This window comes from Chiloscyllium punctatum, chromosome 16, assembly GCF_047496795.1.
Source record: "Chiloscyllium punctatum isolate Juve2018m chromosome 16, sChiPun1.3, whole genome shotgun sequence".
NCBI lineage: Eukaryota > Metazoa > Chordata > Chondrichthyes > Orectolobiformes > Hemiscylliidae > Chiloscyllium > Chiloscyllium punctatum.
In genome coordinates, this window is record NC_092754.1 from 41711635 (window position 1) to 41732139 (window position 20505).

At 41.1% G+C, this 20505-nt stretch overlaps 1 protein-coding gene across 14 annotated transcripts in view; it reads left to right on the plus strand.

Moving 5' to 3' along the window:
- hspg2 (heparan sulfate proteoglycan 2) overlaps positions 1 to 20505 on the plus strand; it is a 529465-nt gene that overhangs the window by 453773 nt on the left and 55187 nt on the right. For all 14 annotated transcript variants that reach the window (XM_072586792.1, XM_072586797.1, XM_072586801.1 and 11 more), the window contains 6 exons: positions 5063 to 5225; positions 6684 to 6781; positions 9926 to 10192; positions 10658 to 10770; positions 13068 to 13215; positions 15043 to 15159. In XM_072586792.1, coding sequence (XP_072442893.1) covers positions 5063 to 5225; positions 6684 to 6781; positions 9926 to 10192; positions 10658 to 10770; positions 13068 to 13215; positions 15043 to 15159 — 906 coding nt within the window. The remainder of the gene's footprint in view (positions 1 to 5062; positions 5226 to 6683; positions 6782 to 9925; positions 10193 to 10657; positions 10771 to 13067; positions 13216 to 15042; positions 15160 to 20505) is intronic.

Below are 20505 nucleotides of genomic sequence, written 5' to 3' on the forward strand. Positions count from 1 at the left end.
ACTCCATAGGCCTTCTTACAAACTCTATCCACCTGAGTGGCAACCTTCAAAGATCTATGTACATAGACCCCAAGATCCCTCTGTTCCTCCACCTGACCAAGAACCCTACCATTAACCCTGTATTCCGCATTCTTATTTGTTCTTCCAAAATGGACAACTTCACACTTGGCAGGGTTGAACTCCATCTGCCACTCCTCAGCCCAGCTCTGCATCATATCTAAGTCCCTCTGCAGCCGACAACAGCCCTCCTCACTGTCCACAACTCCACCTATCTTTGTATCATCTGCAAATTTACTGACCCACCCTTCGACTCCCTCATCTAAGTCATTAATAAAAATTACAAACAGCAGAGGACCCAGAACTGATCCCTGCGGAACTCCACTTGTAACTGGACTCCATGCTGAATATTTACCATCTACCACCACTCTCTGACTTCGACCGGTTAGCCAGTTTTCTATCCAATTGGCCAAATTTCCCTCTATCCCATGCCTCCTGACTTTCCGCATAAGCCTACCATGGGGAACCTTATCAAATGCCTTACTAAAATCCATGTACACTACATCCACTGCTCTACCCTCATCCACATGCTTGGTCACCTCCTCGAAGAATTCAATAAGACTTGTAAGGCAAGACCTACCCTTCACAAATCCGTGCTGGCTGTCCCTAATCAAGCAGTGCCGTTCCAGATACTCGTAAATCCTATCCCTCAGTACCCTTTCCATTACTTTGCCTACCACAGAAGTAAGACTAACTGGCCTGTAATTCCCGGGGTTATCCCTATTCCCTTTTTTGAACAGGGGCACAACATTCGCTACTCTCCAGTCCCCTGGTACCACCCCCGTTGCCAGTGAAGACGAGAAGATCATTGCCAACGGTACTGCAATTTCCTCTCTTGCTTCCCACATAATCCACATGCCTTTCGAGTCCACATTGACCCTTCAAAGAGCATCCCAACCAGACCCACCCTACATTTCCCATGGCTAATCCACTTAGCCTGCACATCCCTCGATACTCTGGGCAATTTAGCATGGCCAACTCACCTAATCTACCCATCTTTGGATTGTGGGGGGGAAACCAGGGCAGACACTGGGAGAATGTGCAAACTCCGCACAGACAGTTGCCCGAGGCTGGAATCAAACCCTGGTCCCTGGTGCTGTGAGGCAGCAGTGTTAACCACTGAGCCACTGGGCTGCCCTGCATTCCTGCACAGCCCCAAAATTCTTTCATCCTCATCAAGAATCTTATCTGTTTCTGCCTTAAACCTATTTAAAGATTCTGCGTCGACTGCCTTTTGAGGAAGAGAAATCCAAATACTCCCGTTCCTCAGAGAGAAAACAAATGTTCCCTCAACTCTGTTTTAAATGGCTGACCCTTTATTTTTAAACATGTTCAAACTAAGAGGGGAAAGGTTTACAGGAGGTATGTGTGGAAAGTTCTTTACACAGAGGGTGGTGGGTGCCTGGAACACGTTGCCAGTGAAGCTGGTAAATGTGGGCACTAAAGCCTCATTTAAGATGTGTCTAGACAGATACATGAGTGGGCAGAGAGTAGAAGGGTACAGATCCTTAGAAAATAGTTGACAGGTTTAGTTAAAGGATCTGGATTGGTGCAGGTTGGAGACCAAAAGGCCTGTTTCTGTGCTGTAATTATCTTTGTTCTTTGTAAACTATGACCCTCGTTCTAGATTCTCCCTAAAGAGGAAAACTCTTTCCACACCCATCCATTCAAGTCCCCTCAGGGTCTTATGTTTCAATTAGATCATCTCTGAACATAGAGCATCGAATATGTTCTGATTCTGCTGAACTTTGTTGGATACAAGCCTAGTCTGTCCTTACCTGAGGCAATCTGCTCATTGCAGGTATTAGTCGAATAAATTTTCTCTGAACTTGTTCCAATGGAATATTCTTGAAGGTAAAACAGTAGTGAACTGGAATCTGTTGATCCGAGATCCTGGCATGCGTGGTCAAGTGTTTTATCATGGGCAGTTAACTCTGAAGCCCTGCAGACACAGCTTGCTGAGGAAGTGCAATCTTTGGTGCTGTTTCAGCCACACCTTTTCAGGACAACAAATTGGTGAACTCAGAACAAGGGCTTACTTTGTGGAAATGTGAGAGTTCAGCTGAGAAGATTGTTGGCAGGGTTCTCTTCAACTGAACCAGCTGGAACAACAGCCTTCTCCAAGCCAATCACTGCTGCAAACAGTCCCGGCATTGACTACAGCAACGTTATCAATAGTCATGCGATTTTTCCCAATGTACACAGTGAAGTTTCAATGATCACTGTTAAAAAATAAACTCAAAGCATTTCCATGAAATTTGAAATAAATCTTTTATCTACAATCCTTCAGAACACAAGTCCTATGGATAGTATTAAATATAAAGTGCCTTCATACAGGATCACAGTCTACTTTCCTCTTAAACTTCTCGTTTGAACTTGCCTTCACCACACTCAGGCAATGCATTGAAGATCCTAACCACTGCTGAATGAAAAGGCTTTTCCTCGAGTTGCTATTGCTCCTTTTTTCAATCGCCTTAAATCTGCGCCCTCTGGCTCTAAACCATCCCACCAACTGAGGAATCCTTTCTTGTATCCAACGTCCAGACACCGTCGTGAATTTTGAGCACCTGAATCAGAACTCCTAGCTTTCTTTCTCCAAGGAAAACAGATCCCATCTTCCCTAATCTTGTCTCCATGACTAAAGTTCCTCATCCTTAGGGCCATCTTCAGCAGATCCCTTCTCAAATCCTAAAATGCAGCACCCAGAACTGGACCATCCATTTTAAAAACAAAACTGCAGATATTGGAAAACAAAAATTGCTAACATCTGTGGAGAGAGAGCAGAGTTAACATTTCAGATCCAGTGACCTTTCTTCAACCATCCCTTCTGACCTTCTGCTCTCTACAGAGTATTCTGTACTGAAGCAAAGGTGTTAGTTTTATCCCTCTGCACCCCCACCTTAATTACTTTTTGGCACGACATGAAAAAAGTTATGAAAATCAGCTTTCACTGTTGTGACTGTCAGTTTGCAGTTCAGCAGAAAACATGAGCTAGTGATCACTGTCAACTGCCCCAAGTAAGCTTGGAGCTTTTCAAATAAAACAAAACATTTTTTTGTTTCCTGATAATCGCCTTGATAGTCTGCCAGAGAATGTTTGCATTGAACTAGCATCAGATAAGTTGTTGTGACACAGCCAATGAGCATCTCAAGCTTAAACAGGCCTAAAACTACAGAAAAATGTCCTGCTACATTGTAGGACCCAGAAGAAGAAACTTGACCGCATTCTGAAGATGTTTTAACACAAACCATTTACAAGATGGATTTCATCAACATTTCACTGAAGAAGGAAAAGGAGCAGAAGAATTTGATTGGTCTCAATAATTCAGATTATTTCTGGTTTGATGACACTACACCTGCAGCTTGAACAAGGTTATGTTTTCCTTGTTTTTTTTGAAGAGGGATCATAAAGGCAAGAGGTTCTGATATGTCTGGAAATGGCTACTTTACAACAGTGGCAGGGGAGCGGCCAGTTCTCCCAGTTCAGGTTTATTCTTAGTTTGGTTTGTTTTAGCAAGAAGTCAAGAAACTGCTGGGGACCTAGAGAAGCAGCTGCAATGAAAAGAGGTTCCATGCTTCAACAGATGTTGCTTGCCTGAACTTTCTCTCTGAAACTTCTCCTGCCTGTAAGAACCTCTGTTTGAATGTACCTTTTGCCAAGGGATGTATTTATCAGATGTTGCAGGGATTGGAACAGTTTCGTTAAGTTGCAATATTGTGCCAGTTGGGTTATCAAATAGGTTGTTCTTCTAAATTATGTTTTCATTTGTTTTGTTTCGTCTGTATTGTTTAAATAAATTGTTTTGTTTAAAGCTGAATGGTTTGACCAGTTTCATCAATCCTGGAATATCCACTTTGCATCTTCTAAAAACGTAAAAAGTTCAGATCTGGGTTACCTTCTTAAAACATTTTGAGGGGGTGTCGCCTGGTCCATAACACTGGCCTCAAGGCAAGCCTTTGTGGACTATCCCTAATATGCTTTGATCTGAGTGGCTCGCTGGGCCATTTCAGAGGGCAATTAATTAGCTGTTGACAACATTGCTGTGTGTCTGGAGTGAGCTGTAGACCAGACTGACTAAGGTGCCAGATTAGTTAGAAGATTAGTTAGTCCAGGTGGGTTTTACAACAACCGATAATGATTACATGGTCACCATTACAGAGGAGAGATTTCTATTCCAGATTTATTAATTGAATTTATATCCACCAGCTATCTGAGGTGGGATTTGGGCCAGTGGCACTAGGGCAGTAGCCTTGTACTCTACTAATGGGAGAGAAATTGGTGCAATCTCAAAAATAGGCATTCACAACTCTCATGAAAGCTCTCAGTACAACAGCTCACATCTATTATTCTCAAGCACATTTTTTACCCCCAAGGTTGACACATGCACAGTGTACAAATATGTTGTTGTGCATTTTGAGCTCCCCTGAGGATAGTTTAAATACACAATTCATTCATTCTGGATTAATGTATTTGTTCAATGTCCTCTTTGTTACAATAATCTGCTAACAGATTGCTGAATGGTTATTGTACCAAGGCATGTAGAAATTTTATCTGGGTTTAATCTTAATTCAAATGTAACATTATTTGACTAACCAGCAAACTTGGTTCTTTTCCTTACTCCAGCTACATAGATTTTAAGAAATATATATATATCCACTGTTAGAATGTATGATATCTGTGTTACAATATCATTGTGTAACCTGACTTTAGATCTTGTTTTCCTGGATCTCCGAGTGTACAATTTTGTGAAACTGCAATAAATAACAATAAAGTTCTTACACGGTCCAAGTTACAATGCAGCAATTCAAAGAATAGTTGAAACTCCTCTATGTGTCGTGTTTAATGTTGCTCTGAAGAATCCTCCATTAGCCATCCATTAATACATGCTTGGATTGGAGTAGATAATGGTAGAAAGGGATAATTAAATAGTAATGGCTTGCACTCTGCAGTTGGTGCATTGTAACCAGTAACTCTTTTCTGCATTTTGTCCTGTTTGTCATATCAGCTCCACCAGCAGTGAAAGTATCGCCGCAAATTGAGGTACGCAATATTGGTGGCACAGTAGAATTCACCTGCGCAGCTACTGGTCACCCAGAACCCAAGATTCAGTGGTTTAAGGAGCAAGGACAATTCCAATCAAATCATAAAATCGATAAAGGAGTCTTGAGGTAAGTTAATGAATTGTTACTTCTTATCACTCTTAAGGTTGGCCTTTTCTCCCAACAATGGCATTCTGTTGACAATAGAGGACCAAAATGACCAGGAGTAGGCTACTTTCTTCCAACAAGGAATGGGTGTAGGCCACTCAATATGATCATGGTTTGATCTGATTGAAACCTGCTGAACCGTTGATAACTTTTCACCTCATTGCCTTAAATATATTCAAATATTCTGCTTCTATTGTCTTTTCAGGAAAAGAGTTCCAAAGGCACATGACATTCTAATTGAAAAAAGTTTGCTTAACTCTGGTTTAAATGGGCAGCCCTTAATTAGTTAAAATCAAGTTGGCTGTGACTCTTAAGCTCCAGCGAATACAAGCAATAGCTTGTCCAATCTATTCTCATAGCCCATTCATTCCACGTATTCGTTAGTATGTCTCTGAACGTCTTCCAACAGATTTACATGATTCCTGAAATGAAGTGTTCATTGTTCAATGTTGTCCTTCAGTTGTGGTCTCACCAGTGCATTGTGTAACAAGCATAACCTCCCTGTTTTTGTATTCTCTTGCGCTTGGAATAAATTAGAACATTTTATTAACTTTCCCAATTACTTGCTGTAACTGCAGACTAAACTTTTGCAGTTCATGCACTGGGATATGAAAATCCCTCTGCATCTCAGAGCTCTGCTTAGATAGAATAACTGTTTAGACAGTGTGCTTTTTAACCCTCAAACCAAAGCAAAAGGCAGATTATCTGGTGATTTAATGCAGTGCTATGTGTAGAATATCTAAAATTCCTTCCTTCAGTTATCCTACTGATTGCACTTCAAAGGTGTTTCACTGGCTGAGAAGCACCTTAGCAATCTTTGTGGAAAATGTTATATTTTTGTCCTTTCTTTCCATCTGAATCACTGACAATAGCATTTGTACATGGTCAGTTAACTGCAGCAAAGCAATATGAATGGCCACACCAAACTTATTGGGGTATAATATTACATTTTCTCGCATAAATGTCATGAAATGGAAGACTTTCATTTATATATTGCCTTTCACAAACTAAGGCCACCTGTAAAGCTAATGAAGAACTGTTGAATTGTAGACACTGTAATCATAATTTTTCATCATCAATAAACATCCTATAATCAGCACTGTGCTGATAACAAGATAATCCATTTTATTGCTGACGATTGAGGGATTAATAGCAGCTAAGAGACAAAGAAGAACTTATCTACTCTTCAAAATAGAACTAGGAAATCCTTTACTGTCCATGAGAAAACAGTTTGGTGCTTGGTTTATCATCTCATTCAAAAAAAAAAGATACCTTCAGCAGTGCAGCACACCCTCAATACAGGCATGGCGGCCGTCAGTGACGTGAAATCAGTAAGATGGTTTGTGTTTCTTGTGGGTTCCTATCTTTTGAGAATGATGTTTATCTGGCATGAAATTGCTCTGTCTGTTATCTTCACAGAATAGAGAATATACAAGAAGGAAATGAAGGAGTTTATATCTGCAGAGCATCAAACCCATTTGGGCGAGTGCAGGACAGTGCCAAACTTGTCATCCAAGGTAGGCTTTAGATTCAATTCATTATCTGTATAAAATGGATCTGTAGTTACTCTGTTTAAAAATGTATAGATGTGATTTAAGATTCAGTGTCAATAAGAAGAAACAGATGATTCCTCACCTCCATTAAGTGCAGGAATGAACATTTGGAAGAATTGAGAGAATAGGTCAAGTTCTTCGCCTGAAATCTTGTTCGGATCCTTATTGCAAAGCAACATAGATCACACTAGAGGTTTGCGTCAGGGATATTCTTAATGTTAGTCAGTTCAACAAATGGGAAAATTTGCAGAAGTGACTTCACACTGAATTTAAAAGCAAAGTACTGTGGGTGGTGGAAATCTGAAACAACACAGGGAATGCTAGAGAAAGCCAGCAGCTCTGGCAGCATCTGTGAAGAGAGAAGCAGAGTTCACATTTTGAGTACGATTGGACGACTTCAGATCTGAAGAGAATTCCACCATGACAATTTTTCTCCAATCCTAAAGAATTTCTAAAGAACATTGGATTCAAAATGTTAACTCTAGTTCCCTCTAAGTTTGTCCAGCATATATTTTATCACTTTACTAAATTTACTTTGGAGAGCAGATGAAGCAGATATGGGAGATATAAGGATGAACGGAGAATTCAGAGGCGCACAGCATATTGGAAAGATAACTTTAATGGATATATAAAAGCAAAATACTACAGATGTGGAAATCTAAAATGAAAACAGAAAATGTTGGAGAAACTCAACTGGTCTGGCAGCATCTGTGGAGAAAGAAACAAATGCTAATGTTTTCAGTCCAATATGACTCCTTTTCAGAACTAAAGGGGTTGGAATTTTTTTTTAATATACTCTTGTCAGAGGCAGAGGAGAAGGAATGAAGTCCATTGAAAAAGGCAAAGGGTTGTTAATGGTTGGTGAAACAGAATAAGAGATGTAAAATGGGTATAAGTTATTGGATACCAATTTAAGATTACATGAAAATCATCATCCTTGGGATATCAGAAAATAACGCAAGGAGTCTTCTGCTCATTCAAACTATTGATTGTGATGTGGTGACTACATTATAAAAATTGACAGAAGCAACTGGCCATCTGTATAATGACAGCTATGATAATGAAGGCCATCTCTCCCTTTGACAGAGAGAGAGAGATTTAGTCAAGTGAATAGCATTTATTCCACAATTGACATGTTTTGTTGGCATCTTTGCTTCCTGTGTTTTGTGAGCTTTGCAATGTTGCTTATACTTTGCTGATTGTAAAAGTGAGCTCTGATAGGCGTATGAGCAAGCACTTGGCATTTGTACAGGAGCGGTAATGTAGGAAAATGTTCCAAGGTGCTTCACAGAGACAGAAGGTAGATAAAAATGGAGAATATTCAGAGAGATGATCAAATATTGGTCAAAGAGGTGGGTCACTGGGTTGTGGATAATGTCTGAGCTGCAAGCATAGCAGTGAAGTGAGAAACATAAAGGAGGAGAGAGAAAGAATGTACAGGAATTCAGAGTCAAAGAAACAGACGTTCTCTGAGGTCTGTTGAGTTGGCAATGGTTAAAGATATTAGGGAAGGATCAGGTCGGAAAGGGATTTAAACACAAAGATGAGAATTTTCAGATGGAGGTATTGGAGAAATAGGAACCATTGTGGGTGAACAAAAACAGGAGTGAGGAACTAATAGGCTTGGTGTAGCCTCGGGTATGAGCAGCTCTGGATTAGCTGAAGGTCAGAGTGTGGAGGATAGGAGGTCGACCAGAGAGTGTTGAAGTCATCAGGTAAAAAACAGAGGGGCAGGTTTTAACAGCAGAAGGATTGAGATAAATGTTACAAAGGGGACGAATGGTGTCTTTGTGCAGGAAGGCAGTGGGGTCAGAGGCTCAGCCACACTGCCAATATAGCCAGAGGTTGCCCAGTGCTGGGTTCAGGCTGAAACAGCACAAGAGATTTGGAGATGTAATGAAGAGTATAAAATTTGTGGTACAGCTTTTGACTTGGTAAGCTTGGTGGTGAGGACTGGAATTCTCACCCTACCTATGGCAGCTGAACTCTATTTCAGATGCTTTCATCATCAAGGAGTTGTGGCTCACTGTGTTAGAAATCTCAGAGATGTGAGGGTGAATACACCACAGTCATAGAGGCTATGCTTTCTGACTTTGTTGAGCTTGATTTTAATGCTCTTCAGATTTGAAACCTGATTTAGGGTTCCAGATCTATTGTTGATATCTGCAGCCATTCCTAATACAGAGTTCTCCGAGCCAAAGGCCTCTTTCCGTGCAGTTGCTATGGGATATTTGCTTCCAAATATTGCACATTCTGTCATGAGGGAAGAGCCATTTGATGGTGTAGTATCCTGATAATGTGTACTCACCTGGGCTACCTATGGAACTCCACATGTCCACACAGCTGGCAAACATCTGCCTGTGTGACCCACCATAGTTCTGAGCATTGGAACAGTGCAAGGAACAGGAGAGTTCAAATCATAAGTTGTACAACTTCAGAGTTTGTCTCCATGAGTGTAATATGTTTGCAGTACCCATGGCCTATTTAATAGACAGCTCCACTACAGATGTTGTCATTGATGTTGTTAAATGCTTAATGTTAAGTCATAGTGTAAGTAACCAGATTGGAATTGGAAGCTAGTAAGAGGGGCTGAATCTTCCAAAGCTGTTTCCTCTTCCAGCGTTAAGGAGGGTCTGTTATTGGGCATACAGAAATTTGTGCATGATACAAATATCAGAATGTTGGCAGACATCATGGCAGAATATGTAAAAATTTCAGGAACTGGCCTGGTTTAGATAGACCTTGACCACTGAGTAACCTACCAGCACTAATCTAAAGACAACTGACTTAACCAGTCATAAAGCAATGCCAGTGTACCACAGAAAGCTATTGGCCACTTTGAACTCTGGGATAAACATGCTCATCCAGCATGAGCAGATTGCCTCACTGGGACGTTAGGATGGCTTGGAGCAGAACTTGTGAATAGTGGCTTTCCTATGCATCTGCTGTTCTTGTCCTTCTAAGCAATAGAGGCTGCAGATTTGTAAGGTGCCGTTAGATGAGTCTTTGTGAGTTACTGCAATGCGTGTTGTAGATGGTATACGCTGCAGCTGATGTGTTGGAGGAGTTGGAAGTGAATTAACTTTTTTTTTCCCATGTTACTTTCAGCCTTGCCAATTGTCATGATCAACGTGAGGGCGTCCATGCAGATGGTCATGGTGGGTGGGTCGGTAGAATTCGAGTGCCAGGCTATCGGGGATCCCCAGCCTTCTATTCAATGGAGTAAAGTGGATGGAAGACTCTCGCCTGAAGTTATCCTCAAGAATGGAATGCTGAAAATTGATCATGTGAAAGAGTCTGATGCAGGGCGTTACCGATGCACTGCCACCAATGAAGCAGGGTCCGTCAAGTCTGAGGTGGTCCTATATGTGCAGTGTGAGTGAAGCTCAATTTGTTCTCCAGTTTATTTTGAGTGATGCCAGCTTTAATGTATAATTCTAAAATAGCTTTGAGATGTGTTGGGTGTCTCCAAAACCATGCTCACTGCTTAATCTTTGCCACCCGCAGGACAGTTAAAAATTGGGCAATAATTATGGCCTTGCCAGTGTTGGTCACATTCCTAAAACTAAATTTTGCTGTATACAATAGAACCATAATTGTACTTCTACCACTGACCTCCATAAATTATTTCATTAAAATATTGATTTAAATCTGTATTTTCTTTCTGTAACTGAAGCACATGGTTAGAGATAAAGCTGGCAATATTGTGCCAAGCTCACAATACCTACTGAAGCATGGAGTTTACTGCATCCCCTGATTTATGTTCTTTTTAAAGAATTGGTTTGCAAAAGATTCTTTTAAATATGTCACTTGAATAACAAATGCTTATTATTTTTGCAGCTGTTCCCATGATTGTGCCTCAGCCAGAACTCAAAGAAGTAACAATTGGATCCAAGGCTGTGTTTCCATGTCTAGCCTCTGGATACCCAGAGCCAGAGATCACCTGGCATAAGGTAGTTTCTTTTTAACTCAGGAGCTTTTCCTCAAAGTTGATTTGAGCACTGTGCCCTTTGTAGAGTCGTAAATCAAGAAAGGATCGCCTGCAGGTTTTGCCATGTACAGATAAGGAGTTAGTGTGAGTCAATTAGCCCTATCAGTCTGATATGGATAACTATCTGATTGCGAATAGGATTGCATGTTATAATAAAGACTGAGATGATGAAATGTTTTATGGTTCACTGAACTGTGAGCGACCAACTGCCCAGTTGTGTCCAGAGCATCAGAGAATGGTTAGATATTCTGTAACGTTGACTAATTGAGGGAGCATTTAGAGTTGTAGAGATGTACAGCATGGAAACAGACCCTTTGGTCCAACTCGTCCATGCCGACCAGATATCCCAACCTAATCTAGTCCCACTTGCCAGCATAAGGCCCATATCACTCTAAACCCTTCCTATTCATATACCAATCCAGATGCCTTTTAAATGTTGTAATTGTACCAGCCTCCACCACTTCCTCTGGCACCTCATTCCATACACGTACCACCCTCTGCATGAAAAAGTTGCACCTTAGGTCTCTTTTATTATCTTTCCCCTCTCACTCTAAACCTATGCCTTCTAGATCTGGACTCCCCTACCCCAGAGAAAAGATTTTGTCTATTTATCCTATCCATGCTCCTCATGATTTTATAAACCTTTATAAACCTCAGCCTGTGATACTCCAGGGACATTAGCCCCAGCCTTTTCAACCTCTCCCTACAGCTCAAATCCTCTAAACCTAACAACATCCTTGTAAATCTTTTCTGAACCATCTCAAGTTTCACAATATTCCAAAAGTGGCCTAACCAATGTCCTGTACAACTGCAATATGACCTCCCAACTCCTGTACTCAATACTCTGACCAATAAAGGAAAGCATACCAAACATCATCTTCACTATCCTATCTACCTGCGACTCCACTTTCAAGGAGCTATGAACCTGAACTCCAAGGTCTCTTTGTTCAGCAACACTCCCTAGGACCTTACCATTAAGTGTATAAGTCCTGCTAAGATTTGCTTTCCCAAAATGCAGCACCTCGCATTTACTTAAATTAAACTCTATCTGCCATTCCTCAGTCCATTTGCCCACTGATCAAGATCCCATTGTAATCTGAGGTAACCTCCTTCGCTGTCCACTGCACCTCCAATTGTGGTGTCATCTGCAAACTTACTAACTATGCCTCCTGTGTTCACATCCAACTCATTTATATAAATGATGAAAAGCAGTGGACCCAGCATTGATCCTTGTGGCACTCCACTGGTCACAGGCCTCCAGTCTGAAAAGCAACCCTCCACCACCACCCTCTGTCTTCTACCTTCAAGCCAGTTCTGTATCCAAGTGGATAGTTCTCCCTGTATTCCATGAGATCTAACCTTGCTATCCTTTATTGTGGAATTTCCCTTTAGGGCAGAGTTGATGAGGGGAGCCAGGTTGAAACTTATTGGGAGAAAGGGGCAAAATGTTCACACCTGAAAACAGTCAGTGAACAGAGCTGTTTAGATGGGACAGAAAGAGAGACAGAAGGGTGCAGTTCATGTAGTCAGCAGGGAGGGGAAGCTGAGAGTCAGTCTATTCTGCTGACTTTCTTTCATCTACAAGGCATAAGTCAGGTGTGTGATGGAGTATATCCCACTTGCTTGGATGAGTGCAGCTTCAACAGCACTCAAAAAGCTTGACACCATCCACAACAAAGCAGACATATCAGCACTGCCTTTAATGTTGACTTCTATCACCACCAACGCATAATGGCAGCAGTGAGTACCATCTACAAGGTGTACTGCAGTAACTCACCAAGTCTCCTTCAGCACTGCTTTCCACATCCGTGGCCTCTCGCATCTGGAAGGACATAGGTAGCAGATGCAGAGAAACATCATCTGCAAGTACCCCTCCGAGCCCCTCGCCATCCTGACTTGGAAATATATTGCCATTCCTTCAGCATCACTGGGTCAGTACCATGGAACTCACTCTCGAACAGCATTGTATGTGTCCTTATATCCTAAGAGCAGTGGTAGTTAAACATTTGAGAAACAATGAGGGATGGTCAATAAATGTTGGCCTAGGCACATCCTATAACAGAATGAAAGAATATGTCTGTGAGTCACAGAATGTGGTCCTTTTGCTCAAATTAGTGCTCATCAAGAATGCAAGCCTACTTTAAATTCCTGTCGTTGACTAAACATACTGATATAATGCTTTGTTTGATGTTGAGTTGGCCCCTGTTAGGAGGCTTCCATCCTGTTTTCACCTTCTGACATTCCTCTGGTTACTTTTAGCTGGAGGGCGATCTTCCACCTGGAGCCTTTGTCGAGAACAATGTATTGACCATTCCATCAGCTACTACCGAACACACTGGAACATACGTTTGTACAGCCACAAACGAACAGGGAGAGGAGACAGCGTACGCCATGTTGAAAGTCAGAGGTATGACAAGTTCATTTTTGTGTGAGATGTTCTCTGCAACATTAGAGCAGGAGCTACCGGTGTGTCTCTGAGAGACTGCTGTGCCATTCAGGAAAAGCACAGCAGGTCAGGCAGCATCGAGGAGCAGGAAAATTGACGTTTCAGGCAAAAGCCTTCATTCAGGATGATTCCTGTTGAAGGGCTTTTGACAGAAGCATCGATTTTCCTACTCCTTGGATTCTGCTTGACCTGCTGTGCTCTACCATTGTTTGATAGTAGCTGATAATCTGCGGTAACTTCACTTTTGTATCTATTCCCCCATTCCCTTAAATTCCTGTGAGACCAAACCTCTGCTCCAACCTTGAGTATATTTAGTGATAATGAAGCATCTGCAACCTCCTGGAGTAGAGAATGCGAAAAATTCATCCCCTGCCCGAGTGAATACACATCTCCTTGCCTTAGTGTGCATATCCTGAAGTTGGGCCCCGATGTCTAGATGTTCCAGACGGGGGGAAACAACCTATCGTGTCTGTCCAGTCAAGCCCCTTCAGAATTCTGACTGTTTACTCAACACCTCATCATAAGTCAGTCCTTCTATTCAAGGGCTCAATTTTGAAAACCTTTGCTATACCGTCTCGAGAGCAAACATGTCCTTCCTTGCATAGAGTGTCAAAACTAAAAACATTATTCCAAATGTGACCTAACGCAGGTGTTCTAGAAATACAGAGCATCTTACTGATACTGTCGCCTTTGCCTTTGACACAGGGCCATTTGCCATCTTCATGGCTTGCTGTGTCTTTTAACCTTTATCACACTTTGTAAAAGTACATACAAGTCTTTTGAAACTTCACTTAGAATTGGCACAAATGGGGTTTAGCAGAGTAAGTAAGACAAAATGGAATATTAAAGTTAAGGTAGCTTTGCGAAGTAAGATCATCTGAGCATGCATTCTTATAATAGTGTTGGGAGGTCATGTTGCGGTTGCACAGGACGTTGGTTAGGCCACTTTTGGAATATTGTGTGGAATTCTGGTCTCCCTTCTATCAGAAGGATGTTAAACTTGAAAGGGCTCAGAAAAGATTTACAAGGATGTTGCCAGGGTTGGCGGGTTTGAGCAGTAGAGAGAGGCTGAGCAGGCTGGGGTTGTTTCCCCTGGAGCATTGGAGGGTGAGGGGTGACCTTACAAAAGTTTATAAAACCATGAAAGCATGGATAGGTATATGAATAGGAAGGGTTTAGAGTGATATGACCAATTGCTGGCAAATGGGACTAGGTTAGGTTAGGATATCTGTCTGCATCGATGAGTTAGATCGAAGGGTCTGTTTCCATGCTGTACACCTCTATGACTCGATGACTCTATTGAAATGTGAATCAAAGGTTTCCTTTGCTTGATACTTCATACTGAATACACCAAAGACTTTGACAACACTCGGAAAGTGCCACAATGAGACAATATCTTTCAGATCCTTAGGATATTGTAATGTTCTTCATAGCTACTGCAATCCTTTTGGAGTTTCCTGCTAATTTACAGGACAGCCTGCAGCATTGCAAAGCCACAACAATGAAACTGATGATCAGAACAATCTGTTTCATTGACATTGGCTGAGGGAAATGTATTGCTTAAGGCTAACAGGAAGAAAAAGGAAATTGAAGGTCTGCAATGTGGCCCTCCCTCAGTACTACACTGGAATGCCAGCCGAAATTACCTATCATTCAGAGTTCAACCCAAAGCCTTCTGACTCAGAAGCGAGTTAAGGGCTACCTCTGAACCACTTTAAATGTTAAATATTAATAAGTAGCTCTTGTATTGCTTCAGTGAACCTTTGTGCAATTTTCCTGTCTTTTCAGAACGCAAGATCCCGTATTTCACACAGGACCCTATCTCCTACATTGCGTTGCCCACTATAAAGGATGCCTACCATGAATTTGAAATCAGCATAACATTCCGCCCAGATGCAGCTGATGGTAAGAATCTCGAGCTCCAACTTCCTCTGCAGTTCCTCGAAAGCTCTGAATCATGTCCAGGACATTCAGTGATTTGCCCTGAATGACTATGTATGAATTGTGGCAGAAGCTTGGGAAATCACATTAAATTCAAGCCAGAATCCTCTCTTCATTTTTAACATCACAGCAGATCAGGAATGAGAGGACACAGATTTAAAGTAATTTGCCAAAGAAGCAAAAGTGACCTGAAGATGAACTTGCTCACACAGTGACTACACTAGAGAACGCGGTGAAGGCAGGTTCACCTGCGGCTTTCCAAAGGGAATAAGACAGTTATTGAAGAGGGATCCATGTGCTGGGTTACAGGGAGAAGGTGGGAGAATGACTCAAAGTGAACTGCTTATTCAGAGAGTCAGTGTAGACTTGATTGACCGAATGGATACCTCCTGCAAAGTAGCAATTCGGTGATTCTGTCCAAATGCTGATTCCTGAACTTTCAATGTGTGTGTGGCTCAGTTATAGTCTAACCCATCCACAAAGAATATTTATATTACTCTGTAGATCTGACCAACAGGAGCTCCTTCTAGAACACTGATGGTTAAATATGATTGACATTCTTGGGCCTTGGGATTTGCTCCATGCATTGCTGATTGTGTATCAGATAATGGGTCCTGACTCTATCCCAGGGAATGCTGACTACATCCAGTGGATACTGACCATATCCCAATGGATGCTGATCATACCCTCCAGTGGCACAGTGGTTAGCACTGCTGCCTCACAGCTCCAGAGACCTGGGTTCAATTCCCACCTCAGGCAGACTGACTGTGTGGAGTTTGCACGTTCTCCCCGTGTCTGCGTGGGTTTCCTCCAGGTGCTCCAGTTTCCTCCCACAGTCCAAAGATGTGCAGGTTAGGTGAATTGGCCATGCTAAATTGCCCGTAGTGTTAGGTAAGGGGTAAATGTAGGGGTATGGGTGGGTTGCGCTTCGACGGGTCGGTGTGGACTTGTTGGGCCGAAAGGCCTGTTTCCACACTGTAATCTAATCTAATCTAACATTCTTCCCAATTAATTATTCCAATAAAGTAATTGGCACTTACCCTTAAAATTCAGCCAATGGAGATCAAAGAGACTTGTGAATGTTCAGGGCAGTCCTCGTTTCTCCACGTGTGTGATGATCCAACTAGGATTGCTCATCTTCATGGGCTTTAATAGCCAAGTTGTGGTGTCATGTGATATATGTATTCAGTCCTTCCCTCCAGCAACACAGACAATTTATCTCATTTTGGTCCATTATAAAGTGAATAGTACAGCTCCAATTTTAAATATTCAACACTTGGTCTGAATCTGTGCAGATATTTTTCAAACTACAGGTCAGTCTGTAAGTCTATACTTTGTATGTGTTTTTGTTTGATTTTTCTCACTTTTTGTTTGTGTTTCTGTGTTCTTTTTCCCATCTGTATCCAAGCTCTCTTACTGTACTCTGGTGAGTTTCTTAAGTATCTCTACAAATCCCACAAGTTGCTACTGGTAAAAACTCTGCTTTATGTTTGAGGTGCACAAAGCTACATTATAAACAAACTAAAAATTAAATGCCAGGCCAGCAGCTGCTATAACCTTCATCATGTAGATTTGCTACCATTATGCTTATTTAATTTACTATCAAGTGTGATTGAAATGCAATAATTGAATTGAATGGTGGAGCAGGTAGAAGGTCTGAATTGCCCAACTCAGTTCCTCATATGATCAGGGATGGCAGTGGTAGAGGTTTGAACCAGAGCTGCCATTACTGCAGGTAAGTAGAACAAAGTGATTAGCTTTCTCCAAGAGCTAGGGTAGGTGTAATCAACAGAATGACCTTTTCCTCTATTGTATTTCATGCCTTGAGTATAAACATAAGCTTCCATTGGTTTGACAGACTGTAAATGTGAGTCATTGACGAGATGTTTCTGTACATTTTGATTCATGAATGTTCCTGGATTCTGAGTACAAATTGTTTTCCCCAGCAATGTCATTGTGGTTTGCTTTGTGAGTGGAAAGGTGGTTAAAACTATTCAATTTTGTGTTAATTTTGACTGATGGCAATTCATTTATGATATCTTTAGCATTCTATAACCATTGGAAGAGTCTGTTCTGAGTATTTCAGCTGCCAGTTTGTGATATCCTGAACACAATGAACAGGGAATCCAGAGGGAATAAAAGCCTCATTCTTAACAGTGAAAATGCGTAGTAATGTCTATTAATCCAAATTTCCCTTTTGCAGTCTATATGTATTATCCTGAGTCGATAAAGATTTTAGTGACAGATTTTAGAGCAGTTGCAACTGACTGATATTATGCAGGTTCAATAATTTCCTCCTCCTCTTCTTGTAAGTCCCAGTCACCAGTATTTTGTGGACTTCAAAATATAATATCTGGCCAGAATCCATTGCTGTACCAATATGTTTGATTCCTTCTTATGTGAAACTTGAATCAAGGCTTGGCCTTGGCAGCTTTGCCAGGTATTTAATTTTGAAGCCAAACCTTTAGCAAATTGATCCCTAAAGTGCAATCTGGAACCTGGAATGTTTGAATTATTTATTATCAGTGTTTAATTAACAAGAAACATGTAATTGTTGCTTATTCAATTTTTTTAAAAAATTAGTTATAGAGTCATAGAGATGTACAGCATGGAAACAGACCCTTCAGTCCAACCCGTCCATGCCGACCAGATATCCCAACCCAAATTTAGTCCCACCTGCCAGCACCCGGCCCATATCCCTCCAAACCTTTCCTATTCATATACCCATCCAAATGCCTCTTTAATGTTGCAATTGTACCAGCCTCCACCACATCCTCTGGCAGCTCATTCCATACACGTACCACCCTCTGCGTGAAAAAGTTGCCCCTTAAGTCTCTTTTATATCTTTTCCCTCTCACCCTAAACCTATGCCCTCTAGTTCTGCACTCCCCGACCCCAGGGAAAAGACTTTGTCTATTTACCCTATCCATGCCCCTCATAATTTTGTAAACCTCTACAAGATCACATTGGCAAGGCCAACATTCATAGCCCATCCCTAATTGCCTGAGACCATTCAGATCAAGCACAATGCTGTGGGTCTGGAGTTACGTGCAGGCCAGACCCAATAAAGATGGCAGAGTCCTTCCCTGAAGGATGTGAATGAACCAAATGGGATTTTATAACAAATGATAGGTTTTCAGTCACTGTCACTGATGGTAGCTTTACAATCTTAATTTATTAAGAAATTAAAATTCCACGAGCTATTATGGTGTGTTTAATGTCCCTGTGCTTCTAGATTACTATCCCATTCTCAATAACACTGCCACAATTACAGTAAGATATTAAACGATGATATCATAATTGAAAGTGCTTTACCAGATTTCATTGAATCCATATTTTACCATCTGCTCTGGTAGGATTCAAGCCCATGACCCCAGAACATAGAATCATAGAATTTGATGGTACCCCAGGAGGCTATTCAATCCACCATGTCTTTACCAGCTCCCCAAAGAGCTGCCCAGCCAGTCCCATTCTGCAGCTCTTTTTCAAGAGCCCTCTAAATTCATTACTTGCAAATATATATATTGTGTTCTTTTAGAACTTCCTATGGAATTTGCTTCCACCAGGCACCACATTCCAATCCAAACAACTCTGAGTAAAGAAGATTTTCCTTATCTCATCCCTAGCCTCTCTTGCTTACAGTCTTGAAATTGTGACCCCTGTTACTGACATACTAACTAGCGGAAACAGAATATTCTTCTTTACCCTGTCAAAATTGTTCATAATTTTGAACACATCAATAGGCCACTTCCAGGGAGACTAAGCCCAATTTCTCTAATCTTTCCTTTTATCTAAAATCCCTCATTCCTGGTTTCACTTGAGAAAATTTTGTGTCCGGGGTTTTAACATCCTTCCTTAAATAAGGTGCTTGGAACTGAGTACTCCAAACATAATCTGACCAATGATTTGTACAGGTATACCATCACTTTTATACTTTAAGGAATTGATATTGGTATCGTCTTAGTATTCTGGGTTGCCAGTCCAGTGACATTACCTCAATGCTGCCATCTCCCCATTGTAGAATTTTAGTGCTGAGACCCTTTGTTTGGGTTGATGATGAGAAAGGCTTCCCTTGCTGCTCACCTGCAAGAAAGCAACCTAGAGTAATCTGCATGCTTTGTATTAACATCTTAGGCTCATGTTAATATTTTGTCATTGCTATTTTCAAAGCTGGCTCGCTACTAAGTTATATGATATTGTCATATGTGTGTTCGTATGTATAAGAGATCAAGAAATTGGGTAATCTTTCATTTTTCCCAGTGTGTTAAATGTGTAATGTTACCAAATACTGGAGGAAAGTGCAGTTTGAAATGTAAATAATTAATGCAAATATTGGATGACCTGAATCCTGTTTTATTTCCTATATTGAATTGCTGATGCCAGAGACCGGGTTCAATTCCCGACTCAAGTGACTGACTGTGTGGAGTTTGCACATTTTCCCTGTGTCTGTGTGGGTTTCCTCCGGGTGCTCCGGTTTCCTCCCACAGTCCAAAGATGTGCAGGTTAGGTGAATTGGCCATGCTAAATTGCCCATAGTGTTAGGTAAGGGGTAAATGTAGGGGTATGGGTGGGTTGCGCTTCGGTGGGTCGGTGTGGACTTGTTGGGCCAAAGGGCCTGTTTCCACACTGTAAGTAATCTAATCTAATCTAATGAGTTAAGTAGGTAATTGAAGAAGAGGTAAATCCTATTCAGTGAATATATTAAGTTGGGCTGTAAGGATCATTTTTATTTTTTAAAATTTAATATTGTGCATTTAAAGTTCTACTTTAAACTACAACAGAATGGTGTGACTTTGGTGTGGATGTAAAAACATGGTGTGGATTCGTTTGAATTTGTTACAGATTTGGCTGTTCTACACAAAAGTGAGTGATAATATTTCTAAACCTATTGACTGCGATTCAGTTGTCTGGAATGTCTTGGGATGTAAGACTGGTTTATATTTATATACTTTATAGTTAGCTCCAGCCATATGTCTGAAAAGATGGATGTGTTTTTATACTTTATCAGATTGATAAATTTAATTGTTTGGTTCTGTGGAAAGAGAATTTTGCTTCTAAAATACTGCAGTTCTTTCCCACTGATAAGCCGAAACTATATTATAACATTAATTTCATCAAGTCATTTTTAAAAAATTAAAATAGTTATTTGTTGAAGGCCATTAAGTATTTCAGCCTCACTGGTTCAAACTGAATTGAGCCATTTCTTTGTTGTGATAAGCTTTAGTGTATGGCTTAGGAAACATCTCCAGTGTTCTCCTCTCCTTCCCTTATTCCTATTGTCTCCCTATTTTCCAGAGTTCTTTACCTGAG